The sequence below is a fragment of the Grampus griseus genome (genome assembly GCF_964374135.1).
Source record: "Grampus griseus genome assembly, chromosome: 6".
In the NCBI taxonomy this organism is placed as follows: Eukaryota; Metazoa; Chordata; class Mammalia; order Artiodactyla; family Delphinidae; genus Grampus; species Grampus griseus.
This window is the reverse complement of record NC_139000.1, coordinates 8,804,049-8,828,110: the sequence shown is the minus strand read 5'-3', so window position 1 is coordinate 8,828,110 and position 24,062 is coordinate 8,804,049. Positions and strand designations below refer to the sequence as shown.

Sequence of the window (24,062 nt, the reverse complement as noted above, 5' to 3'; positions counted from 1 at the left end):
TCAGGAGAAGTATCTGAGACTGGAGAGGAGAAGGGGGCTTCCTGGAGGAAGGGATGCCCAAGCTAAATCCTTCATAAACAGATATTCGCCAGGCAGAGGGTGGGAGAGGGGGAATGGCGTTCTAGCTTGTAGTCACAGCCTGAGGAGAAAAGGGTCGGCGGTTTACATGAAAAATGGGGAGGGGGTTGTGTGGATTGCCAGCAAGCCTGTGTGTCTGTGTTGTGGTCACGAAGCTGCCGTCTAGATTCGGAGCTTCTGGATTGGGGGAGGAGCCAGGGCAGGGGGATTGGCACCAAGAGGGCAGGGCAGCTAGAGGGAAAGCCACAGGGAGCTCCCCCCACCCCCGGCCAGAGCTTCGGAGCTGCCCCACAGCACCCCATCGTCCCCTGACCCTGGGGCCTGCCCCATCCTGGCCTCCCAGCCCAAGTGTGGGAAGCAGCAACACACCCATCTGGAATCCCCAGGCCAGCTGGGGAGTGGGGACTGTTGTCCCTGTCTTACAGATGAGGAAAGTGAGGTTCAGACTTGCCCAGGGTCACAGAGCCAGTCAGGATGGAGAGCAGGACCAGGGCTCCAAATCCAGTGCCCTTGATGCTTTCCGGGCCTTTCACATCAGGCTCTGGAGCATCTCTGGGGCAGGAGGGGAAGGGAGGCGGGGTGGCCCGGAGCTTTTCAGTCTGAGCAACTCTACATCTCTGGTCAGTATTTGCAGCTTCTGGGCAGCATTCACGGAGAGGCCCGCCCCAGCCCCCAGTCACTCCCTCTGTGCTCACAGCTTTATCCTGACAACTCACTGCATTTTCACACTGAGAAACAGGCAGTGTTGCTGAGCCCATTATACAGATAAGTGAGCTTAGAGAGAGAAGATTACTTGCTCAGTCACAAACGAGCAAGTGGTGGAAACAGGCATTGAACCCGAGTCCATCTGATTCCAGTGCCACCCGCCTGTAGCTGGGGCTGCTTCTCAATGGCTGGTTCCACCGATCCTTCATAGTGGGAGGGATCGAAGGAGAGAGTGGGGGTCTCGCAGAGGAGGGCACCCCGCTGGCACCCCAGCCCCTCCCACGCATGCAGTTGGTAGCTCTCACCCTGGCACGGTAGACAAAGGCAGCCCCATAATTGGGAGCGAGTATTTCATGCGTCCCCCCCCCCGATGTTTTATTGGGTGGAGAGATGCTTGGAGACCAAACGAATGGCACATTCTGTTTATAAAGTGTGCAGTTTGTTTTATTTCCCGAGTTTTTGCAATCTAGATAACAGATGATGCCCCGAGTGGCTGGCGCTGCCTCTGTGATGGCGGCACCGAGGCTTTGGAGAAGTATTAATAATAGATTGTGTTGATGAGTTTGGAGAAAGTAGCAATCGACCCCCTGCTGCCAAGGCATTAGCGGGGCTGTTCTGAACGAAGCCTGCATGGTGGCAGCGCCTGCAAATGCGGGTCACACACCCCTCCCCCCCCCCACTGCCCCCTCCCACTGACTAAGAGGGCCTCCTCTCTGGGAACCGCCCAAGGTGTGCCAACCCAGCCTGGGGCCCTGGCCCTGACATGGTGACACAGAGACGCAGCCATTGCCTGTCCACCCGTGGGCCACAGAGGCCAGGCTGCAGCCCTTAGTGGGGCCGCCAGGTCAGGAGGTAGAGTATGGGGAGAGGGACAAGGAGGCAGTGAGAGGGGCAAGGCAGAAGTGTCGTCCATGTCAGAGCAGCAGGTTCTGCAAACCTGGCTCCTTCCCTAGCCCCTTGGCAGAGTTGGAGGGCCAGCCAGATTCCTAAGGGCCTCTGCTTAGGGTACATGGACAGCTGGGTGGGTTGCACCCTGAACAAAGGTCTCCAGCCAAAGGGCCAAATTGGAGCTGCATCCATCTCATATACCGTTGTGAAGGCATGCACTGTGTGGGCCAGTGGGGTCCTGTCTGCCTGAGCCTCTGCACCCCCTCAAGCCTTCACTCATGGCCTTTTCAAACACTGAGTCCTCCTTGAGGATCAGGTGGACCTCTGTAGAACTGGGAGCTGACAGGGCCATGTGCCATCACTCTGATGTGGTACTCATTCATTGAATTAAATGCTCAGTATCATTGAATCCTGACAACAGCCCTTTGAGGGAGGTCCTGTTGACATCCCCATTTTATAGTAGAGGGAACTGAGGCCTGAGATAAGCATAGAGGATGCCACCTTCCCCAGATTGGGGCATCAAAGAAGGCTTCCCAGAGGAGGTGGCATTGGAGTTGGGCATTGCAGGATGAGTAGGAGTCTGCTGGCTAGACTAGAGGTGGGTGGCAGGGGTTGCTGGGGTGTCCCCAATTTGAGTGCCCTGGCCAGTGCCAGGGCAGCAGGCAGAGCTCGGAATGGCCCTGCCCACTGCGTCCCACCAGCTTGCCGTGGGCGGTGCTGATGGCAGCCTCGGGAAGGGAGGCAGGCCGAGAGCCTCGCATTTATGGCCATTTCTGTTCCAGAACCGATTAGTAGAGAATTGCAGCTGTAATCTGTGCCTGTGATGGCGGGCCATAAAGAGGGATGGGATGTGCACAGTGCTCCCCAGGTGGCGCCCGCAGACGTGGCCCGGGGACGTGGGGAATGAAAAATGGTTTTAATTCCCTCCCAGCAACAATAATTTGATTCTTCATAAATTTTTCCATCAAAGTGTTGTTCCCACAGAGCAGGGCACGTGACAGGGATCGGGGGCCGGGAGGAGCGGTCAGTAGGTGCAGGCAGAGGCGGGGCCCTGCTGCTCAGACTCTTTCTGCACACTCGCTGTAGTCACGAAGACTCCTGCCCCCACCCCCAGCTTTGTCTCCGGAGATGGAAGATGGATCCTCCCTGTCACGGAGGGACTGGATCAGGCCCGGGAACAGAGACGGCTCCATCATTTACTACCCACGTGACCCTGCCTCCCAGCACCTCAGTTTCCTTATCTCTAAAATGGGATTGATATTTCCTGCCTCATAGGGTTGTTGCAAGGATGAAACGCATTTCTGCATGCAGAGCGCTTAGAAGAGCGGCTGGTACACCATACGTGCTCCGTGAATATCTGTTCACGGTGTAGATTCCTAACCTAAGATGAGGGATAAGCAGGTGGTAGCCAAGGCAAGGCCCAGAACATGTTGAAGAGCCAAGGTGATGGTGCTCTGGAGAGACTGCAGGCTGTTCCATGGGGCCGAAGCCTCGGGGAGCAGGACTGTGAAGGGCCTGAGTGCCAGACTCAGGAACTTGAAGGTTCTCCGGAGGGCACTAGGGAGCCATGGAAGAGTCTGGAGCAGGGAAGCAGCACGATCAGATGTGTGTTTTAGACAGATCCCTCTGGCTGTCATCCTGGAGGGTGAGATGAAGGGTTGGAGAGGCCAGGAACCCAGGGAGGGCACTGGGGCAGCCCTCAGGCAGGAGAGGAGGGACCCAGGCTGGGTGATGGGCTGGGTAAGGCTGGGGATTGCTTGGATGTGGGGCAGAGAGGCAGGGACAGGGAGGAGGAGAGCCGGTGCTAGAGTAAGGGTAGATGGGACCTGTGGGCTGCCTGGCCTTCCCCTCAGGGCAGGGGCCCACCTGGCTCCCAGGGAAGGCGGAGGCTGAACCTGCACTCTGCCCTCTAGTGGCCACTGTGTCTCTAAGCAGGAATGACCCTGAGCTGATGCTCCTAGGAGAAGGCACCTCCGGGCAGGTTGCCCAGTGCCCACCGTGAGGCCGCCAGGGCCCTGTGAGCCAAGGGGGTAGGGCTCCCACTGTCTGGCTCTGTGCTCAGGGAGGGCCTCTCCCACTTGGGCTAGAGGGTCAGCGTGGCGGGAGGAAGAGGTGCTTTGTGGGCAGTGCCTCTGGGAGGGACCACTGAGCCCAGCCAATGCGCCCACTCTGCACCTGCAGGCTCTTCGCGGCCAAGTGCAGCGGCTGCATGGAGAAGATCGCCCCCACTGAGTTTGTGATGCGGGCGCTGGAGTGCGTGTACCACCTGGGCTGCTTCTGCTGCTGCGTGTGTGAGCGGCAGCTACGCAAGGGCGACGAGTTTGTGCTCAAGGAGGGCCAGCTACTGTGCAAAGGTGACTACGAGAAGGAGAAGGACCTGCTCAGCTCCGTGAGCCCCGACGAGTCCGACTCCGGTGAGCTGCGCCTGGAGCTGGGGCAGGCGGTGGGGAGAGCCGCCCCTGCAGGAGAAGCCCACTCGTGACCCCAGGACCTGCACTATACACAGACACTGCACCCACATCCGATACGCACGCGCACTGATGGGTTCAGTACACACGTGCACATGTGGGGTGCACACAGACACGTGTGCACAGCCTCACAGGCGCACGAATGTACCTGGACACTATGACACACAGGTGTAGGTGCATGTGATCACAGATGCACACACACAAGCACATAAAATGCATGTGTGGATACCCATGCCCAGGAGTGTAAATACACAGACACATGTCCATGTGTAGACATGTGCTTACATGCCCAAGCATGCAGAAGCCCACACCCATGTAAACAACATGTGCACGCACGCCCCAGCACACTCACGCAGTGAACACCTATGCGTGTGGCTGCACACGTTCATCCACATGCTTACATGTGCTGTAGCTTGCACACATGCTGCCACACCCCCTGCTCTCTGGCCCACCACCCTCCCCCTGCTCTTATCCTTGCTGTGGCTCCCCCACCCCGACAGCACAGCATCCCAGGGGTCTCTCCCAGCACCGGGCCTGCAGGCTGCAGGTGTCTGATCTGATGCAGCCTTTCTGCATCGCCCCCCAGAGCCTTCAGCAGTGGGGAGCAGCAGCCCCAAGCTATTCCCTTTTTTCCCCGCTGCATGGGGAGACTGGGGCCCTCGGTGGTGGAGGGAGAGACTCCATTTCCCGGGGTGAAGCCTCCTCTCTACGCTGCTCCAGCCCCCAAAAGACTTTACCAGTTTGGAGCCCTCCTGGCAGGAAGGGCAGGGCCAGCTGGGAACAAGTCTTAAGGAGGCAAAAGTCAGGGAGCAGGCTGGCACCTTGTCATTCCTGGGGGTGGCGAAGATGGACTGGAGCAGGGGGCGTGGGGAGGAGGCGCCCTGATCTGCCGGGCCTTGTGGGGAACCTGGAGCCCATGGTCACAGGACCTGCCCACACGAAGGAGCGCTGTCCCTGCCAGAGTCTTTGGAGGAGGTATGAGCTCCCACCACCTGTACCTCTGTCCATCCCTGGGCAGGGCACCACAGCGGCCAGGCTGCCTGGGCTCCTGTGGGAGAGCAGAGGCCAGCCAGGTGCCATTAGCACGTTCACGCCAGGCCTAGGGAGGGGTTCTTGGAGGGAGGTCCCCTCCACAGGGGTCATGCTCAGAGGAAGATGGTCTAGGAGAAAGGAGACCAGTTCAGACTCGGGGTCAGCAGGAGGCATGGGGGGTGGGAGGGATGCTCTGCTATCTGTGTGGGGCTGGCATCTCTGAGACCCACAACTCGGGCATGGAAGTGGGTGTGGGTGTGCCTCCGGGTGAATACACACGCTTCTGCATGCACGTGTGTGTCTGTTCAGATGTGTACATGTCTGTATGTCCCTGCCTGTGAGCATGCACCTCTACGTGTGTGTGTGTACGTGTGCACATGTCATGGTCACAAGTACTCCTGTGTGAGGACGTCTGGAGTGTGTGTCTTTGCCCATCAATTCTTAGTCCCTGGAAGCTCCAAGGAAGCAGGCTCCTGGTAGCCTCCTCTCTGGGCCGTGAGGCCCAGCTAGTGCTGGGCTAGTGCCGTGGGAACTGGTTTTCCCAAAGGCTGACATGCTGGGCTGGGGTCTCCCAGGCACCGGAGGCCAGCAGGACAAGATGGGTCCCAGGCAAGATGGGTCAGGGGAAGCCCAGGGCCAGAATGAACACAGATGCCAGCATCTCTCCTCAGGTGGGCCATGGGCCTGATGAGGACAGCAGATCGGCCACAAGTGAGCATCCTATGCTCCCTTCAGTGTGTCCAGCCACGTGTACACCTGCGTGCTTCTGCAGTGCCCATACCTGTCCCCACGTGGGCCTGTATCTCTACCATTCTGAACGTGTACGCATCTGAGTGTGCAATGCACGCGTGCCTGTGTGTCTCTGCCTGCTCACCAGGGTGCCTTCCTGTGTGTGTCTGCCTGTGTGTTGTCAGCAGAGCAGGTCTGGGGGCCTTGGTTCAGGTCTCCCTGGGGATCTAAGCTAAGAAAGTGAGGAGTGTGTGCTGAGGAAGGGGACACACAGGGCCTGGATGGGAGATGAGAGACTAGATAGGCAGGGTCTATGGGTCAGGGGAAGGGGGTGGTCTTTACCCCGAGGGCACTGGGGAGTCGTGGCAGGTGTTAGCAGGAGGTGATGGGATCCCATCAGGTAGCAAGTTGCCTGAGGATACAAGGCTGACAGGCTGGGGTGTGTCCCCCACAGTGAAGAGCGAGGACGAAGATGGGGACATGAAGCCGGCCAAGGGACAGGGCAGCCAGAGTAAGGGCAGTGGGGACGACGGGAAGGACCCGCGGAGGCCCAAACGACCCCGGACCATCCTCACGACGCAGCAGCGAAGAGCCTTCAAGGCCTCCTTCGAGGTCTCCTCCAAGCCCTGCCGGAAGGTGAGGGGCACCTGGGGTGGGGTGGAGGCTGACAGCCCCGAACGCGCTGCCTTTCCAGACACCACCCCTTCTGCTCCTGCTGGGGGCTGGGCGTCCCTCCCCCTCCCCGCCCATCCCCCCAAACCTGCTGCCTCCCAGCTGCTGCCCCCCGCCTACCCCCAGGCCTGACCCGTCTCCTTCTCTATGGGCAGGTCCGAGAGACGCTGGCGGCAGAGACGGGCCTCAGCGTGCGTGTGGTCCAGGTCTGGTTTCAGAACCAAAGAGCAAAGGTGAGTACAGGCACCTGCCACCCCGCTGGACAGGGGTGGGATGGGGAGGGGGTGCAGGCAGAAGACCAGGGGCCTGATGAGGTGGGAATGAAGGGGGGCTGGAGGCGGAGACTGGCAAACACTGTGTCTCCTGCAGATGAAGAAGCTGGCACGGCGGCACCAGCAGCAACAGGAGCAGCAGAACTCCCAGCGGCTGGGCCAAGGTGAGCAGGGCGGCCTGGGGTGGGGCTCAGTCTCTGTAACTAGACTCCCAAGAAACCTCCCGCCAAGGTGATCAGAGCTCAGGGAGCTGCTGCCTTGGAACCTGCTGAGATCAGTAAAGGAGACAGGCAGTGGGGGCTGTGGGACACAGGAGGGGAGATGGCAGGGTGGGTGGCCGAAAGGGGTGGCAGAATTTCCATATTCAAAACAGCGACGCGGTGTGCCAGGCACTGTTCTCACCGTTCCACACGCTCCGTCTCACTTAATTCTCACAGATCCCTGAGAGGAAGGGCATCGTTACATCCCATCTCACAGATGAGGAGACTGAGGCTCAGGGAGACTAAGGGACTTGTTGGGATCACTCAGCTAGTAAGGGGCACAGCCAGGCTTCAGCCCGGAGTGTAGGGCTCCTAAGCCTGTGCTTTTAACATGACCATACACCCTACTGCCCGCAGTAGAATTCAGCAGAAGTCTCCAGAGAAAGTCTGAAGGTGTTGAGAGTCCAGTGTGGACTGGGCTTTGCCCAGATGCTGTTTCCACAACTTGGGCTGGGGTTGGCCTCCCTGGCCCCATGGGGACATGGAGCCTTCTAGGTCTTGAAGGGAGGGCACTGGGAGCTCCCTGAGTCCGCCAAACTGGGGAAGGGGCCTCAGCTGCCTGCTCCCAGGTGAGCCGGGGTCTCTGAGGCGGCTGCCAAGGGATTGATGGGCAGCCCCTCTCCTCAGAACTCTGGGGTCAGACCAGTGTCCCAGGCTGGACCTTGGGCTTCAAGGCCGTGGCCTCAGAACCCAGCTCTTCCTGTCTTCTTTCTCTGCCCCCCTCTCCCGAGACGGCGCAGCCTTCTGGGGCTGCAGCCACGGCTTCAGGTCTCCCAGCCTGCTCCCAAGCTGTGTCTCACCCTCCGGTGTTCCCAGCTGCCCCCTGGATGCAGCCTCCCCAGGAATGTTCCACGGTCCCCTCGAGCTCATCACAGCCCATACTGCACTTCATACCGCTGCCCCTGCTGCCACATGCACAAAACACCCCCTACAGCTCCCCTACCCCGTCTCAGCAAATGGCACTACCACCCACCCAGTACCCACACCAGGAACCCAGGAGTCACCTCCCCCGTCCTGTCCTACACGTACTGCATCTGCTCAGTCACCAAATCAGGCAGTGGTTTCTTGTCCCATGTCCCTCATGCCCCTCTTAGTCTTTCCCACATCTGCATTAATACGGACCCCAACCCCTCCCAATGGTCTCCTCCTCTGGCCTCCACCCTCCCAGCCTTTCTCCACAGTCGCTCCACAGCTAAGACCCTCCACTGGCTTCCTACAGCCTCAGGGGAGCCCCCACTCAGCTCGGGTCCCCAAGGAGCCATCTCTCTCCCCAGGCACAACCTTCTCTTGTCCTCATGCTCCATCCCCATGGACTGGGCTCCTTGCTCCCACAGGGCAGTTTCTCTCTTCTCTGCCTTTGCTGCCCTTCAGCCTGGCATGCCTGCCCCCTGCTCGGCTGGTTGAACCTCTGCTGGTTGTTTAAGTCGTTGCATGGAGGTGGTGGGCCCCTTCCTCCAGGAAGCCTTCCTTCCCTGAGCCTTGTTGGCTGGGGTGCGGGCTCCACCTTGATGCTCCCAGATGCAGGGCACTCACTGCACCCATATGTTGTCAAATCAGTACTGGCTGCTCACTGGAAGCCTCTGTCTTCCCCAGGCTGGGAGCTCCTGGAGGGCAGGGCTGTAGGAGGAAGGGAGGAGGTGGGGAGGGAGGGCTCTTTCTGGAAGAGACGCTGGACTGTGTGTCTGGGGAAGGTTGGTGGGCTGGAAGGTCAGATATGTAGGCTCAGTGACCCTAGAAGGCCACAGGCAACCTCAGCAGGGGCAGGGCTGGGAAGGAGGAGGCCAGAGAGACCGCAGTGGGCAGCCTGGACTTGGGGGTCGTGAGGGAGGTCATGGGACTCCTGGGGTACATCTGTGAGGTCTCCAGGACAGGGCAGGCAGGGCCAGTCAGTGAGGGCGTGCTCTGTCCCCAGAGGTCCTGTCGAGTCGCATGGAGGGCATGATGGCCTCCTACACGCCGCTGGCCCCGCCGCAGCAGCAGATCGTGGCCATGGAGCAGAGCCCCTACGGCAGCAGCGACCCCTTCCAGCAGGGCCTCACGCCGCCCCAAATGCCAGGTGACCACATGAACCCCTATGGTAAGCTGCCCGACCCCCTGCTGCCCCAGCATGGCCCCTGCCCCCTGCCTGACCTGGCAGGCCTGGGGCCAAAAAAGCCACCTCCCGCCCCAGGGCCCCCCCCCAACCCCAGCAGCCCCTTCCGACACAGCCCACCTGCCTCCCCCTGACCGGAAGGGGGCGCCCTGGAGACCTCACCCACAGCCCCCAACCCCTCTGGTCGGGCACCGTTGGCAGGTCATCCTGTCCCTCCCTCACCTCCAGCCACACTGCCTGTAGGGCCAACAGGGCCCCCAGGAGCCCCAGCCTGTACCCCGGTGCTGACACCGCCTCTGCCCCCCAGGGAACGACTCCATCTTCCACGACATCGACAGTGATACCTCCTTAACCAGCCTCAGCGACTGCTTCCTCGGCTCCTCGGATGTGGGCTCCCTGCAGGCCCGCGTGGGGAACCCCATCGACAGGCTCTACTCCATGCAGAGTTCCTACTTCGCCTCCTGAGAGCCAGCCGGGCCGCACGGACGCTTGGGCAAGGGCCCTGGGGTGGGACTGCAGGCCGCAGAGGCTGCCCTGCCACCCGCACAGACTCTACAGACAGCCATACGGTGCCCTCCCCTCGGCCAACTGGGCCTGGCTAAAGTGCCCACTGGGCACAGCCAGACAGGCAGACGGGCACAGCCTGGGCAGGGGCTGTGTCCTGCCCACAGAGACTGTCACCCCCAGGGACCCAGAGCTCTCGGACAGCCACTCATCTCCCAGCCCCACCTCGGCCTCCATCACCTCCTTCCCCCTCCCCATCTCTTTTATGGGAAGCTTAAATTCTCTCTATTTTTTTAAATGTCCTCTCTCTGTCCAGGCCACCTCCATGGCATGGGCCTAGGTCGAGGCAGGGCCCCCGTGCATGCCCCCAGACGATGGTGGGTGTGAGATGTGTGTGTACCTGTGCCCTGCACTGTGCCCACCTCCCCCACCTCTGAGGGCAGGCCCGCTAGCCTAGGATCACCCCTTCCAGCTGGAGCCTGGAGAAGGAGTAGGGAAGAGCCTGGCAGGTGGGCCAAGCCCACCACAGCTCTGCCCTGAGGGGCAATCCTGGCGGGACCAGGGACGGGTAGGTTGAGCCCAGGCTGACTCAAAGGGATGGAGACATACATGCAAACGCACACACTTAAAGGCACACCCATGCGGAAACGCACACAGATACATAGACGTGCTGAAAGAGACAGACAGGCCTCTGCGGGTCAGCCCTGCCCTGCCCTGTCAGGAAGCAGGAAGCGGCCAGACAGGGGCAGGGAGCCCCTCTGATAGCAACAGGAGGGGAGGGAGGAAGTGAGGAGGGTAAGGTGAGCTTGAAGCACGTGGACACAGATGTGTCTTAGCTTCTGTCCAGATGGGGGCTGCCTGGGCAGAGACAGAGGCCGCAGAACCAGGTAGAATCAGACCAAATGGCAGAACCTCCAGGTGGAAAAGCATCTCAAAAGTCACCCACTTGGCACTCCGTAGGATGTTTGGTTCCTGCCCAAGCCACTTCTGCCTCTCCTCGCAACCTTCAGTGACTTCATCGGGCCCCAAGTCAGCTGCCTTTTCTGCTGATTCCACCTCTGCTCTATTCAGCCCTGAGTCCTTGCTTCTCAAAGCCAGGCTTTTCCAGCTTCTCCAGCTCTTCCTTTTAAACTGTACCACCCAGCCTGGCTCCAGCTTTCCCTCTAAAGGTATGGAACAGATATAACCCAGTCTTCCCACTGTCATCAGCCAGCCAAAGTGAGCAGGTCAATCACCTCCCCCACTTTAGGCACCCTGCCTCTGTTAATGTGGCCTGAGACCCAGTGAATGGTTTAGGGCTCATAACCTTGGAAACTCACCCTGCCTTTCTGTAACCAGAGCCCCTGACCCTGACACATGTGTGACAGCTAAGACACAACTCTCTTCTCTGTGTGGGTGGAGGGGGCACTTATCGGGCCCTGGAGAGCCAGTGAAGGACCTTGACTTTTTTCTTGTTACGTTTCCTCTTATTTGATTCATTCCAGCCTGTGGAGTTTCTCTGCACCCCAACTCTGGGACCACTGGTTTGTTCTCCCTCCTCAGCACATCTGCCGATATAAGGAGTCGGCCCTGTGTGTCTCACCTAAGGCATGTGGACCATTTTGTCAAACGCCCTGCTAGAAGCCAGATACACTGTATCAACCTCTGCCCCCAATCTACCCAACTACTAACCCTGTCAAAAGAGGAAGTGAGGCCAGGCTGATGGGCCCTGTTCTCAGGGACCCCTTGCTGGCCCCTGGAGGCCACTGTGTCCTCAGCCAGTGCTCATGGCTCTGCTTTCCATTCTAACACTGAGCCCTAGGCTGCAGAAGTTTGCCTGGTCCAGCCTTTGAGCTGATGGGATGACGGGTGTCTCTCCACCCGTCTGGAGAAGGGCCCCTCTGTCTGGCCCTTCCTGGGATCCTCAAAGTTCACCAACATCCTCTGTGGTTTTGCTTCTCTGTCCTCTGGGGAGACCTCAGTCCCTCCAGAGCATCCCAGGCCAACCTCCCCGCCCCTCCTGGGCTTCTGCACACACGTCTTGCCACACTCTTCACCATGGCAGAGCTGGCAGGGCTGAGATGCGGCTCAGAGTCAGCCCTCAGGCCCCAGCAGCCAGCCTGGCCCTTCTGGGCTCTTCTTGTTCTACACAGAACTTCCACACGGTCTTAGCTGATGTCCTGAGTCCTTCTGCAGTCTCAGCCCACCTAGGTTCTGTGCCATCTCTTGGTCCTGGGTCACCACTTGTCCCTTAGGCAGCCACTCTGGTTTCTTGAGAGATGGTCCCCTTTCTCCTCTTACGCCCACACAGTCAAATCATGCCAGGGGCACTGGGGCAGGTCCAGGGGTAGATGTTCTCCCCAACCAGTAGGCCTGGCCCTTCTCTCCCAGACTCTTTAAGTTGGAAGGAACCTCAGGAATGGGTCAACTAGTCCACCCCTTATTCTGCAGCTGGAAAATGTGGGCCAGGAGAGGGGCAGGGACAAGGCCTCTCTCAACTAGTCAGGGACAGAGCTGGAGCAGAGAATAGGGACACTACGCCAGCTTCTCATCCTCTGTGTCTGGTGAACGACCTCCAGGTCGGAGCATGACTTGTCTTGGTAAAATTGCCATTCTGGGGCCTCATAAACCCCAACTCCAGCCTGGGCTCTGCCTCTGCCATTACACTGCTCCCTGCCAGGAACTGGTACAGGACACCCATGCTGATGACCCACAGATTGTCAAAGCAAGAGGGACCTCAGCCCCTCGTGCCAAAGATGCCCCATCAGCTAGTTTAGGTAGCACCTTCGCTGTACTGCAGCTCGCTGCCCCCAGGCTCTGATGCCCACTCTGCCCAGCCCTGGACTAGGTGTGGGGACACAGATGCACAAGATGTGGGCCCCCCCGCCTTGAGGGGCTCTCTCCTAGGAGGAGAGGCATACACATTCCACCCCAAGCCTGTCTGGACATTGTTGGGGACCCATTTCTCAGATGAGGAACCTGAGGCTCAGAGAAGGTCACCCAGCAGAAGCACACAGAACCGAGCAGGCTTGCTGGGGTCTGGGGCTAGCTGAGATGGCCAGGCTCTTTCCACTTCGCATAGGAAGTGCAGCCTTGACCTGAGGTGGAGGGCGTGCGTAGCCAGGACCACTCCCGCCCCTGCCGTGATATGGGATCACCATCACATGGTGCCTGGGTGGGAAGCCCAAGGGAAGGGGGAGGTAGCAGTCTGGTCTCTGGAGGAAGAGGGAGAAAGTTAAGAGGTGGGCAGGGCGAGTGCTGGAGAAAAGGCGAGTCCTGTTTCCCTGTGGGGAAGTTGAGGTTCAGAGAGAGGAAGGAATATGCCCCAGGTAACACAGCGAGTGTTACCACCTACCCCGTGGAGCCTTCCAGGGAGGCCACACAGAGGGACGCTGTGGTTCTAAGAGTCAGACTGTGGGCTCAGCAGAGCCCATAGAGAAGGGGCCAGTGCCAGGGGGCTGGGCATCTTGGGAGGCTTCCTGGAGAGGATGAGGTAAGGGGGTCCACCATGTCCAGATGAGTAGGGCCCTAGCAGTGAGGCTTGGGGGAAGGAGAAGTGGCTGACCCCTGCCTGGGCCCAGCCTGAGCTCTGGGCACCACCTGGGGTGAGAATCTCATCTCCCATGTGGGAGAACCTGCAGCTCTGGGCTCACTCTGCCCCACGGGGAAGGGGGTCCACGCTCACAGGCACGCACACAGACACACTCACACCCAGACACACATGAAGGCTCACGGACCCACACTCGTAGACATGCCGCCTGGGCGCCAGGGGAGCAGGAGGGACCCTCCAACGTTTGGCCCTTGGACGGTGCCATTTCCAATGGGCGTCTCTGCTGTGCCCCCGCCCCCTCCAGGGTCCCAGGGGAGCTCAGCCCAGCCAGGTGTGGGGACCGGGCCACCGGCCACTGCTGTTCTCCTTGTACAGACTCTCACTGTCCACCCGCCATCCCGAGACACATTTTATTTAATAACTTGTCATTGTTAAATTATTTATTAGCGTTTACATCACCACCCCACCCTGCCCTCCACTCTCACCTTCTGCCTCTTCCCACAAAAGCAGAAAATGGAAACAAAAAAAGATGAGACATCAGTATATTTGTAAATAAACCAACCTGTACACGCCTGTGGTGCCTCTCCTTGCGGGGAGGCTGTGCGGGGCCTGAGCCATTCCTGCATGAGATGTCTGCAGATTTCTCAATGGGCACCAGGGACAGCAGGTCAGGAAGGGAGAGCCTGGGGTCCCTAGTCTAGCCGAACACATTCCCTTGTCCCACCCCATAACTGTCATCTCCCCAACCTTGTCCTATCCCAACCCCGACCCATCTCCATCCTTGAAACAAATGCATCCCTCCCATCCCATTCCATCCCTTTCCCCAACACAATCATTCATTCACCCAACCAATATGAAGGGCCCCTTAAGTGCCAGCCACTAGGCTGAGAACTGGGGCTTGGTCCCTGCCTCAGGGAGGTAGACAGTGTGATGTGAACTCAGTTGAGGTACAGTGCAGCCTTGTTATAGGAGTACCCAACCTCATCTGGAGGGGCGGAGCATCATGGAAGGCTTCCTGGAAGCAGCTACATATTAAGCTGAGATGGGAAGTTAGCCCGCATGGGGCCACTGAATGGGGAGGAGTGTCTGCGAGCGCTCCACGCTTGTGCAAAAACTCAGGGGCTGGCAAAATCTTGTGAGTCTCTTGAACTGCAAGAATAGCTAAGTTTGGGGCTGGGGGAGAAGCAGTGAGGCTGGAGGCAAGGCCAGACCATCCAGGGTCCTGATGCTGAGTGGAGAATAGATCCAATTAGGTCAGATGGACTGGAGACTGGGGTCAACTCGGTCACCTAGGTGACAGATGACTATGGCTTTGACCAGGGTAGTAAAATTGGGAAGAAAGAAGGGGGCAGATCCCGGAGATACTGGCGAGAGGGGAGGCAGGGCACCTGGATCACTGTGATGGGGTCGCTGGAGCACTCTGATCTGAGGCACGTGGAGCTGAGGGTCTCTGGGGCACCCAAGAGGTGTCCTGGACAGGGCTGAGCCTCAGAAGGACCAGATCTGAGTATCCGGGTGTTCAACAACCAGGTGGATGGTCACTGAGGCACAAGGTGGGCGAGCTCACCCAGGGGAATGTGACAGGGAGAATGAAGCTGAGGCCAAATCCTGAGGACTCTGGGCTGGACATGGCCCTGGGATCCAGGGGAGATGGGGGTGGGGGTGGGGCCGGGGGGGTGGAGATGGCAGAGACTCAAGGAATGTGGTTCTCAAAGTATGTTCCTTGAGGTCTCAAGTTTCCTCAGAGTACCTTGGGTAGTATCAGTGTGTGTGCGTGCGTGCCCATGTGTCTATGGAAATAGCTCTGTGGGTCAGTCTGCCTGGGTAGATTGTGTAGGAAGCTGGGAGTCTGCACGTATTGGTTTATGGTGTGCAGCTGGCTGTCTAGATCTATGTATGGAGTTGGGTGTCTCAGACTTGTGTCCATGTGTCAGTGAAGACGTTTGCACAACCACACCTGGGTGTATCATTGCACATATCTGCCTGGTTGTGCATCAGGGGCACCAGCGCCCCTGGGGGCAGCTCCGCCCCACTCTCTCCTGCAGCCTCGGGTGACTCCCAGCCCCAGGGGCTTCTGGGTGAGGCCCTTCCATTCATCGCTTTCTTTGCACCCCACACACCCCCGAGAGGCAGATGTCAAGGTCCCATGTTTCAGAAGCGAAACCCAAGGCTCAGAAGGAGGAAATGACCAGTTCAATATGACAAAGCCAACAAGAGGCAGAAGAACCAGGGCTCAAAACCAGGTTTAGCTGTAAACCCATGGCCTCAACACCACCTCGGATGCCCCCCTAAGCCCACACTCTCTGGCCCTGCAACCTGGTCCTTCAAAGTCAGGCCCAGGGACCCAGGGAGCAAGGAAACTCTCTCCTACCTTCAGAGTGGCCTCACTGAGGCTCAGAGAAATTAAGTCACTTGGCCTAGACTGCAGAGCACAGAGGCAGGACTAAACTGGGTCCTCCAACCAAGCCCCAGGCCTAGGCTTCTGAGAGAGGAGACTCCCAGCTCAAACCCCCCACCCCACTCCCAGCAGTGGGCTGCCAGCTCTCTTGCCGACAAAATTCTGTCACTAAAAAATGTTTGGGGGGGTGGAGGGGAGGGGCTGTGCTAATCCATTGCTCCCCTCTCTCCTGCCTGTCTTCTCCCCACAGCCCAGAAAGTGAAGTCAGGGGAGGGGGAGGAAATGTAGGCCAAGTATGGAGACAAGAGAGGGTGTGGGAAAAGGTCTCCCTCCAGGCCCCTCTTTCCAGAGGACCAATAGTAGCCAAGTCCCTGCCACTGCCAGTCACAGACTTTAGCTCACTGACCCTCATAACAACTAAGAACAGCTATTATCCCATTGCAAAGATAAGAAAACTGAGGCTTGAAGAGAAGTATCTTGCTCCAGGGTGATTCCTCCCAGGAACCTGGGGTTGGAGAGGGTCTAGACCACGGTTCTGTGGGAGTTGAGAAGAGGGGTGGTCCCAGGAGAGGAACGCGACTCTGAGCCCACCCTACGAAACTTGTCTTCGAGGGTCTGAGGCCCGGCCCGGTCCTGCCTCTGGAGTTCACCACTGCTGCCTTCCCTGAGAAAACTGCGGGCTGTGAGGCTGGATTGGAGAAGGTGAGGTCTCTGCAGCAGCTACGTGGAATGCGAATCCACCTGACAGATGTGCGGTTGGATGGGCAGTCCAACAGGCATTAGGAGGATGGTCTGAAGGAGGGTGGCTGCATACAGCCCTGCAGTCCCCCACCGTGATGAGAGGGGCACCCCCTGGGCTCAGGCAATGCAGTTGGCCTGCTCGCCCATGGCTGACCTGCTGGAAGGTTCGATGGGCACTGAGGCAGAGAATTAGGTAGCTGAGGGGTTCCACCCATTGCCTCTGGGAGCAGCCTTCAGGGATGCTCACCGTGCACCCCACGCTGTGCTAAGCCTTGCATATCTCGTTCCACTTTCTCCTCGAAGTCCCATGGGGCGAAAACAATTTAATGTCCACTTGACAGTGAAGACTCTGCTCTCTGCTGTTCCTCCTGTCCTGCTGGCCAGCGCTGCTCTGCCTCAGATGCCCCCTTTTGGCCTCTGAGTGTCCCAGACCCCACGCCAGGCAGACCTTGACCCCAGGCACTGACGGATGGACAGGGGTCTCTATTATGGCTTTGACTGCAGGGCAACCCCTGGGGCTTGACTGGAGAATGGAGACGGCCCCCGGATTGCTCATCCCTTTTGGTCTTCATCCCTTGCATGGCAGACCCTCCCAGGACCCTGCCCGCCTGTCAAGAGCTAAGAAGGAGCTGCGAGACAAGCACAAAGGACTCAAAGCTGGGGGAGGGGCTTCGTCAGCTGTGCCTGGGAAATCAGGGGAAGCCTCCTGGAGGAGGGAACAGCCAGAACAAGTGCTCAGAGGTTGGAGCCTCAGAGGACCAGGGAGGCGGGGCACACCCAGGTTAAATTCAGGATCCAAAGGCCAGAGACAGCAGGAGGTGAGATGCCCACACTGGGCATCCAGGGGTCAGTCAGGCCCTTGGCAGTGACAGGACAACTGACACATCCCATACTCTGATTTAGCTGAGAATGAAGTGAGCACACTGTGAGATTTTGAATAATAGAGAGGAGTATATGTAAGGTACCTATTTGTGGCCTAAAGAGGAATAATAAAAACCAAAACCCTCTGTATCCGCTCCCTAGGCTACAAAAATGTACCAAAAACGTACATTTTCAATTCCTTGGATCCCTTGATGTGCCCCACCATGGTCCCAGAAGCCCGTTTCTTCATTTGAAAAACTCTGATTCAAATCGGAGCCAAATCTGCAACGAAGTGAAGTGCAGGAAGTTCTCAGCACAGAATCAAGCAAGAACGGGCCCAGTGGCAGGGGGCCGGCCCCTGGAGCATCTCCTGTCTGCACGGAACATCCAGGCGCCTTTCTGTGTGCAGCACCCCACTTTCACTCCTTACCTCCCTTGGGGCGCTTTGCTATTAAATCCCCAACACAGACCAGAAGCTAGTTTGAATTTTGCTTCTGAACCTGCAGTCACCCATCAGGCCACGAGGTGGCCACCGGGAGTCAGGCAGGTGACAGCTGAAGCATCAGTTAGGCTCAAGAAACAATGCAGAGATGGGGCAGGCTTCAGATCATGGCCAGAGAAGGAAGGAGGGAAGAAACTCTCCTTCTGGGAGGCTTCTGTGCACCAGGCCCTGTGTGAGCGCTTTACAAGGATGATACCATGCATTCCTCGGCATTCCCATCTTACAGAACAGAAAAATAGGCTCAGAGATGTTAAGGAACCTTCCCGAGGCCACACAGCTAGGAAATGGCAAAGTTGCGATTTGAACCAGAGCTGGGGCAGTGACAGAGACAAAGGGGGAGGAAAACAAGGGGAGGTGGGAGGAGGGAAATAGCAGCCTTTCCTTGAGCCCTTGCTTCAGTGACTTCCAGCCTTGTCTGTCCTTCTCACTGATTCCTCACACTCACCTATGAGGCAGTTACTGGCACTACCTCCATTTTTACTGATAAGGAAACTGAGGCTCAGGGAGTCTTCGTATCCTCAGTGCCCTAGCTCCTGGGGAATCAACCCTCCCTGAGCCCAGACGGAGGAGCGCAGGGGATGAATAGAAGACTGCAAGGCACCCCCTACAGTCCCGCCTGGCCCCTTCTCCTCCACCCCTCCTTCAGTACCCAGAGAAGCCTCGTTCCCCAGGCACATAAAGGGGGGCTCCCTCATCAGTGCAAGATCCAGCTCCACCCTCAGTGCGTGCTGGTCCTTGTGGATGCTTCCAGAACAGGGGATGCAGGTCACAGTTGGGAGCCCCAGATTCAAGGGTCAGTATTTCATTCTGATCATTTCAATCCCTGGGGCCTACCAATAGGGGGCAACTGATCTGGTGGGGGCCTGGGGCTCTGAGGGTATCCCATCCCATCAAGCTTCAGAGAATGGGGGTAAGTGCGATGATGTCAAGTTCCAGTCCCAGCTCTGCCAAATGCCGGCCATGTGACCTTGGGCAAGTCACTTAACCACTCCAAGCCTTGGTTTCTTTGTAAACAGAGGGACAAGCATAGAGCCATCATGAGGGTCACATGAGCAAGTGAACCAGGCACAGGGTTCAGCCAACCTCAGGTGCTCAAACAGTGCGGCTAAGATTATTCATGGGCGCTCCTCACTCTGCCTACCCAGGAAGCTAACTCAGCCCAGAGCACTGAACCAAGAGGAGCCCAAGGGCCTTGAAGGCGGTGGATGGGGGGTGGCCCTTAGCACTGACAATGGCAAGGCTCCCCCTTCCCCTTTAGGCCAGGGAAGCTTCCAGGAGCTGGGTTTCCTGTGACACCAGGCTACCTTTCCCCATGCTCGGAGGCTGACAGACACCTGGGCCTCCCATGACCTCAGGGGCCACACCAGAGGAGGCATCGAGGCACAGACAGTCAGCCAGGCCTGAGTCTCATGGCACAAGTTACAGGAATGCTGGTAGTTATGCTATCTGAGCTCTTGGCCATGAGCACATGCCTGGCCCCCTCTGGTGCCACACACAGAGGGGAACCCCCTCCAGTTCACCCACAGCTGGAACTGGGAAGCTGTGCCGCAGGGCCAGGCAGTGGGGTACTTCATAAGCAACAGAGGTCAATTGAAAAAGTGAATTACTGGTGCTGAGTTACTAATAAGCAAACAATCAAGTTATACCCACCACAAAAATGACCACAAACAGAGCGACTGTGACAAGAGCAGAAACCTGGAGTCATGCTGCGCAAAGCAAAGTGAAGCTGCAACTCTGGAAGAAAGCAGCTTACTACAAGGTGTCTTGTTGCTTATAAAATACTCTGCCAACAACGAACAATAATGATAATAGTGATGATGACCAGGACAATAACGATAGCTACTGAGTACTGGGTACTTATCATAGGCTGGTGCCTTCAGATATGATCTCATTTCATTTTCACTCAAAGTATTGTCACCCCCATTCTACAGATGAAGACGCTGAGGCTCTGAGAGGTGAAGGAGCTTGTTCCAGGTCACAGAGCTAGTGAGTGGCAGATCCTGAGAGCAACTTACCACTGTAAACAAGCAACTCTGCCTAGAAGGAAGGCCAGGACAGCCAGGAAAAGCCCCAAATATTTTGCAACTCTGCATTTCTGAGGGGTGGAGCGGGCTTCACCGGACCAGGCTCCAAGCCAAGGAGTGCCTTGGAATGGCCTGAGAGACAGAGAAGGAGGCCGCATCCCAGGGCAACAGGAGTGAGGATTCAACAGCAAGGCCGAGAGGTGTGGCCCGTCTTAAGCTGCCTCCCAGGTGCTGGCCAGCAGGTTGGCTCATACAGGCCAGGACAAGAGAAGCAAGGAGAAAGGGAGACTGACAGCCAGAAAGCCACCCTCCCTCTCACGGCTAGCCCCGTCTATCACAGGCATGGTCTGTGCCTCTTGCATCATTGCCTTGTGCAAAGGGAACGGCGGAACTCAGGGTGGTCAGCCACTTGCTAAGTTCACACAGCCAGTTGGCACAGATGGGAAGATGGGGAAGGGAAGAGAGAAGGGTGGGTCCATTTTCACAGCTTAAAAGCCCCCCACACCAGGATAGTCCAGGGAAGAAATCTTGTAGCTTAGGAGCCTAGAAAGTTGATGAACATCAGGCAGGTCAGGAGAAGAAGCAGGAAGAAGTAGGCATCATCCATGGGGAGGCCAGATATAGAAGCAGGTGCAGGAGCTGGGCTGGAAGTCTGGCCTGGGACCCCTGGGAGCCTGGCCACACTCCCTGAGGCCTTTCCAAATCACTGGGAAAGGTGGGCACCTGTCTCAGAGGTGACTCCTGAAGCCACAGCACTGCTCAAGAGGGGGCCTGGCTAGCAGCACCATTGCATGGAGGACTCTACTAACACCAAACAGGAAGGATATTAAGATAACTACTGAGATTTTTTTTCCCTGGAGTTTTGCTTTATATTAGTTGGCTGCTGTGTTGTTTGGTACAAGGTTTATGATTATTTTCTCTTTCTCAGGGAATGTATCTTTCTTCATTAGCTAATGTCTATCTCTGTCCTGTTCAATGCTTTTGGTACTGAATTCTACTTTGATAATAAGGTTGGTACTCCTACATTGTTTTTTGTGTGTGTGCCTTAACCTACTATCTTTGTCTCTGTCCAGCCCTTTATTTTATAATCTTTCTTTGTTCTTTTTTGGTTATATCTTATTTTTTTTAAAGTGTGTAACTGGAGTTCATTTTTCTTTTTGTTATACCTGATACATACACAAAACTTATAACTGATATAAGTTGTGAAGCATAAGATAAACACCTGTGAACCCAACTAGAGCATTACGAAAGATAGAAACTAGGACACTACCAAGACCACTGAGTCTTCCTGAGTATTCCAGCCCATCCCTCTCCTACCTCATCCTGAAGATAACCACTATCTTGTATTTTGTGTTTATCATTGTCTTGCTTTAAAAATAAAAACGAATTCCTGATCCCATAAAATTATTGTTCAGTTTTCCATGTTTTTGAACTTTATGCTAGTAATATAGTATGCACAGTCTTCTACTAGTTCCATTTTTTACTCAATATTGTAGCCAACATTCATCCACATTCTCGCTTGTGACCATTATTCGTTGCTATCTAATATTCCATTTATTTTTTAATTTTCCTATTGCAGATATTTGGGTTTTTCCAATTTTTCATTAAAACAAACAATGCTGCAATGAATGTCCATCTACATGACTTCCAACGCACACATACCAGAGTCTTTACAGAATATAACCTGGTGGGGAGTTGCTGGGTTGCCAGGATATGCACAGGGTCAGCTGTGTCAGACAAAGTCTGTATCTTCCATGGTGATTTCACTATTTACACTCTCACCAGCAGTTAAGAAGAGTTCCCGTCGCTCCCCATCCGTGACAGTACTTATCGATTTGGATCTGCCCCAAAGGATTAGTGAGGTTGAGCATCTTTTCATATGTTTATTCTCCATCTGTGTTTTCCCTTTTGTGAAATGCCTATTTACGTCTTTCACTCAATTTTCTTTTGGGTTGTTTGTCTTTTTCTTATTTATTTCTAGGGTTTTTAAAAAATATATATATTCTAGATACAAATCCTTCACTAGTTTTATGTGCTACAAATAGTTTTTTCCAGCTTGTGGAACAGAAGTTCTTCATTTTAATGTAGCCTGATTCATCATACATTTATGGTTTGTGCTTTTTTTGTGTGTCTTATTTACAAAATCCTTCACTACCTGAATCAGAAAGATATTCTCTTACATTTTTTCTTAAATTTTAAAGTTTTGACTTTCACATTTAAAATTTTAACCCATTAAGAATTTAGTTTGGAGGGCTTCCCTGGTGGCGCAGTGGTTGAGAGTCCGCCTGCCAATGCAGGGGACACGGGTTCGTGCCCCGGTCCGGGAAGATCCCACATGCCGCGGAGCGGCTGGGCCCGTGAGCCATGGCCGCTGAGCCTGTGCGTCCAGAGCCTGTGCTCCGCAACGGGAGAGGCCACAACAGTGAGAGGCCCGCCTACCACAAAAAAAAAAAAAAAAAGAATTTAGTTTGGAGTACAGGTGAGATAAGGATCCAACTTCATATTTTTCCATATGAATAATCTAGTATCCAGGCACCTTACATCAAATAGTTAATACTTCCCCAGTCATCTGAAAAGCCAATTCTATCGTATGTCAGCTTTCTACACATGTGAACTTTTATTACTGTTGCACTGGTCTATCGGTCTAATCCCATGCCAATACCACGTGATCTTAACTACTAACACTTGATACTAAGTCTTGATTGCATTTAGGCATGTTTAACCACCATTTCTTCTTCAGGAGGGTACGGCTAGTCTTGGGCTTTTGTTCTTCCACTTAGAATCAGTTTGTAAAGTACTTTTAAAATTCCTATTGGGGTTTTGATTGGAATGAAAATTACTCTATAGATCAATATGTGGAGAACTGAACAGGATAAATCTCCCTGTTTATTAGGTCTTCTCTGACGTCTTTCAATAAGGTTGTAACATTTTCTGCAACAGGTCTTGCACATCTTTTATTAGATTTATTTTTACATTCCTTACTTTCTGTTGCTATTCTAAATGTTGTCTTTTTCTGAATTGTTTTATAAGTATAGAGACGAGCAATTTAGTTTTGAATATTATCTTATATCCTGCCACCTTCATAAACTCATTAATCCTAATAATCTCTTGGTATATTATTTTGGATTTTTTAATGTAGATAGTCATCTCACCTGGAAATGATAGTTTTGTTTCTTTCTAATCATTCTTCTTCTTTCCTTCCTTTTCTTCTCCTTCTTGTTCTTTTAAAAATATTAAACACATTGGCTAGGACTTCCAATAAAATGTTGATTAGGAGGATATTAAGATCCTTATCGTGTTTTGTTAAGGATAATCCTTTTTACTTTTTATTAATAAGTACGATTTTGCTAAATTTTGTAAGTTAAGAAAATTCCCTTATTTTCCTAGGAAGGTAAGAATTTTAATCATGAAAGAATGTTGATTTTGATTAAATGCTTCTTCTACATAGATCTCCTTTAACCTGTTAATGTCACTGCACATATTTACAATTTAATATATATTAATAATGTTATAGAGCATGTAATACATGCTAATATGTAACATAATATCTACTATACACAATATAATAATATATAATATAGTAATAATATTAATATTATATTAATATATAATATATATTAATGTTAAACCTCATTAGGTCCATGGTATAAACCTGGTTTGGTCATGATTTTTAAATATCTTGCTGGATTCAGTCTTCTATTCTTTCTTGATTTTTGCATTTAGGCACGTGAATGAGGTTGTCCTGATTTGTATAATAGTTATACTTTTCTCAAAGTGAGCTGATAGTGTTCCCTTTTTTCTATTCTCTGGAAGAGTTTGTATAAAATTGTAATATCTGTTCTTAGAATGTTTGAAACCATCTGGGCTTGATGTTTTCTATGTGGGATTAGCAACCTATTTAATTATGTTTAGTGGTTATGGGACTATTCAGGATTTTTTTTTTCTTAAGCCAGTTTTGAGAAGTCATGTGTTCCAAAGAATCTGTGCATTTTGCCTGTTTTAAAATTTATTTAATACAAAGTTATATAAAATATTCTTTTTATCTTTTTAATCTCTGCTCTAGCTGTAGCAATATTTCCTTCCTCATCCTTAATATTATTGATTTATGCCTTTAAAAAATTCTTTTTAAACTTTGCCAGATGTTTATCTACTTTATTAGTCTTTCAAAGAATTAATTTTGGCCTTGTTGATTCCCTCTACTGTATCTTTATTTTTCTATTTTATTAATTTATGATATTCTTTCCTTTTCTTTTATTGAGCTTTTATTCTTTTCCTATTTTTGTAAGCTGGATGCTTAGCTAATTATC

General features: G+C 54.4%; 1 protein-coding gene across 2 annotated transcripts in view; it reads left to right on the top strand.

Annotated features, from left to right (window-relative positions):
* LMX1B (LIM homeobox transcription factor 1 beta) overlaps positions 1 to 9,661 on the top strand; it is a gene marked incomplete at both ends in the record, with an annotated part of 79,443 nt that extends 69,782 nt beyond the window's left edge. The window contains 6 exons of one of the 2 annotated variants that reach the window (XM_082656119.1): positions 3,853 to 4,085; positions 6,355 to 6,536; positions 6,728 to 6,805; positions 6,942 to 7,008; positions 9,017 to 9,160; positions 9,504 to 9,661. In XM_082656119.1, the coding sequence (XP_082512245.1) occupies positions 3,853 to 4,085; positions 6,355 to 6,536; positions 6,728 to 6,805; positions 6,942 to 7,008; positions 9,017 to 9,160; positions 9,504 to 9,661 (862 nt within the window). Of the gene's footprint in view, positions 1 to 3,852; positions 4,086 to 6,354; positions 6,537 to 6,727; positions 6,806 to 6,941; positions 7,009 to 9,016; positions 9,182 to 9,503 lie in introns of both variants that reach the window. The other variant, XM_082656118.1, reaches the window with a different exon arrangement.
* Positions 9,662 to 24,062: the final 14,401 nt, after the last annotated feature.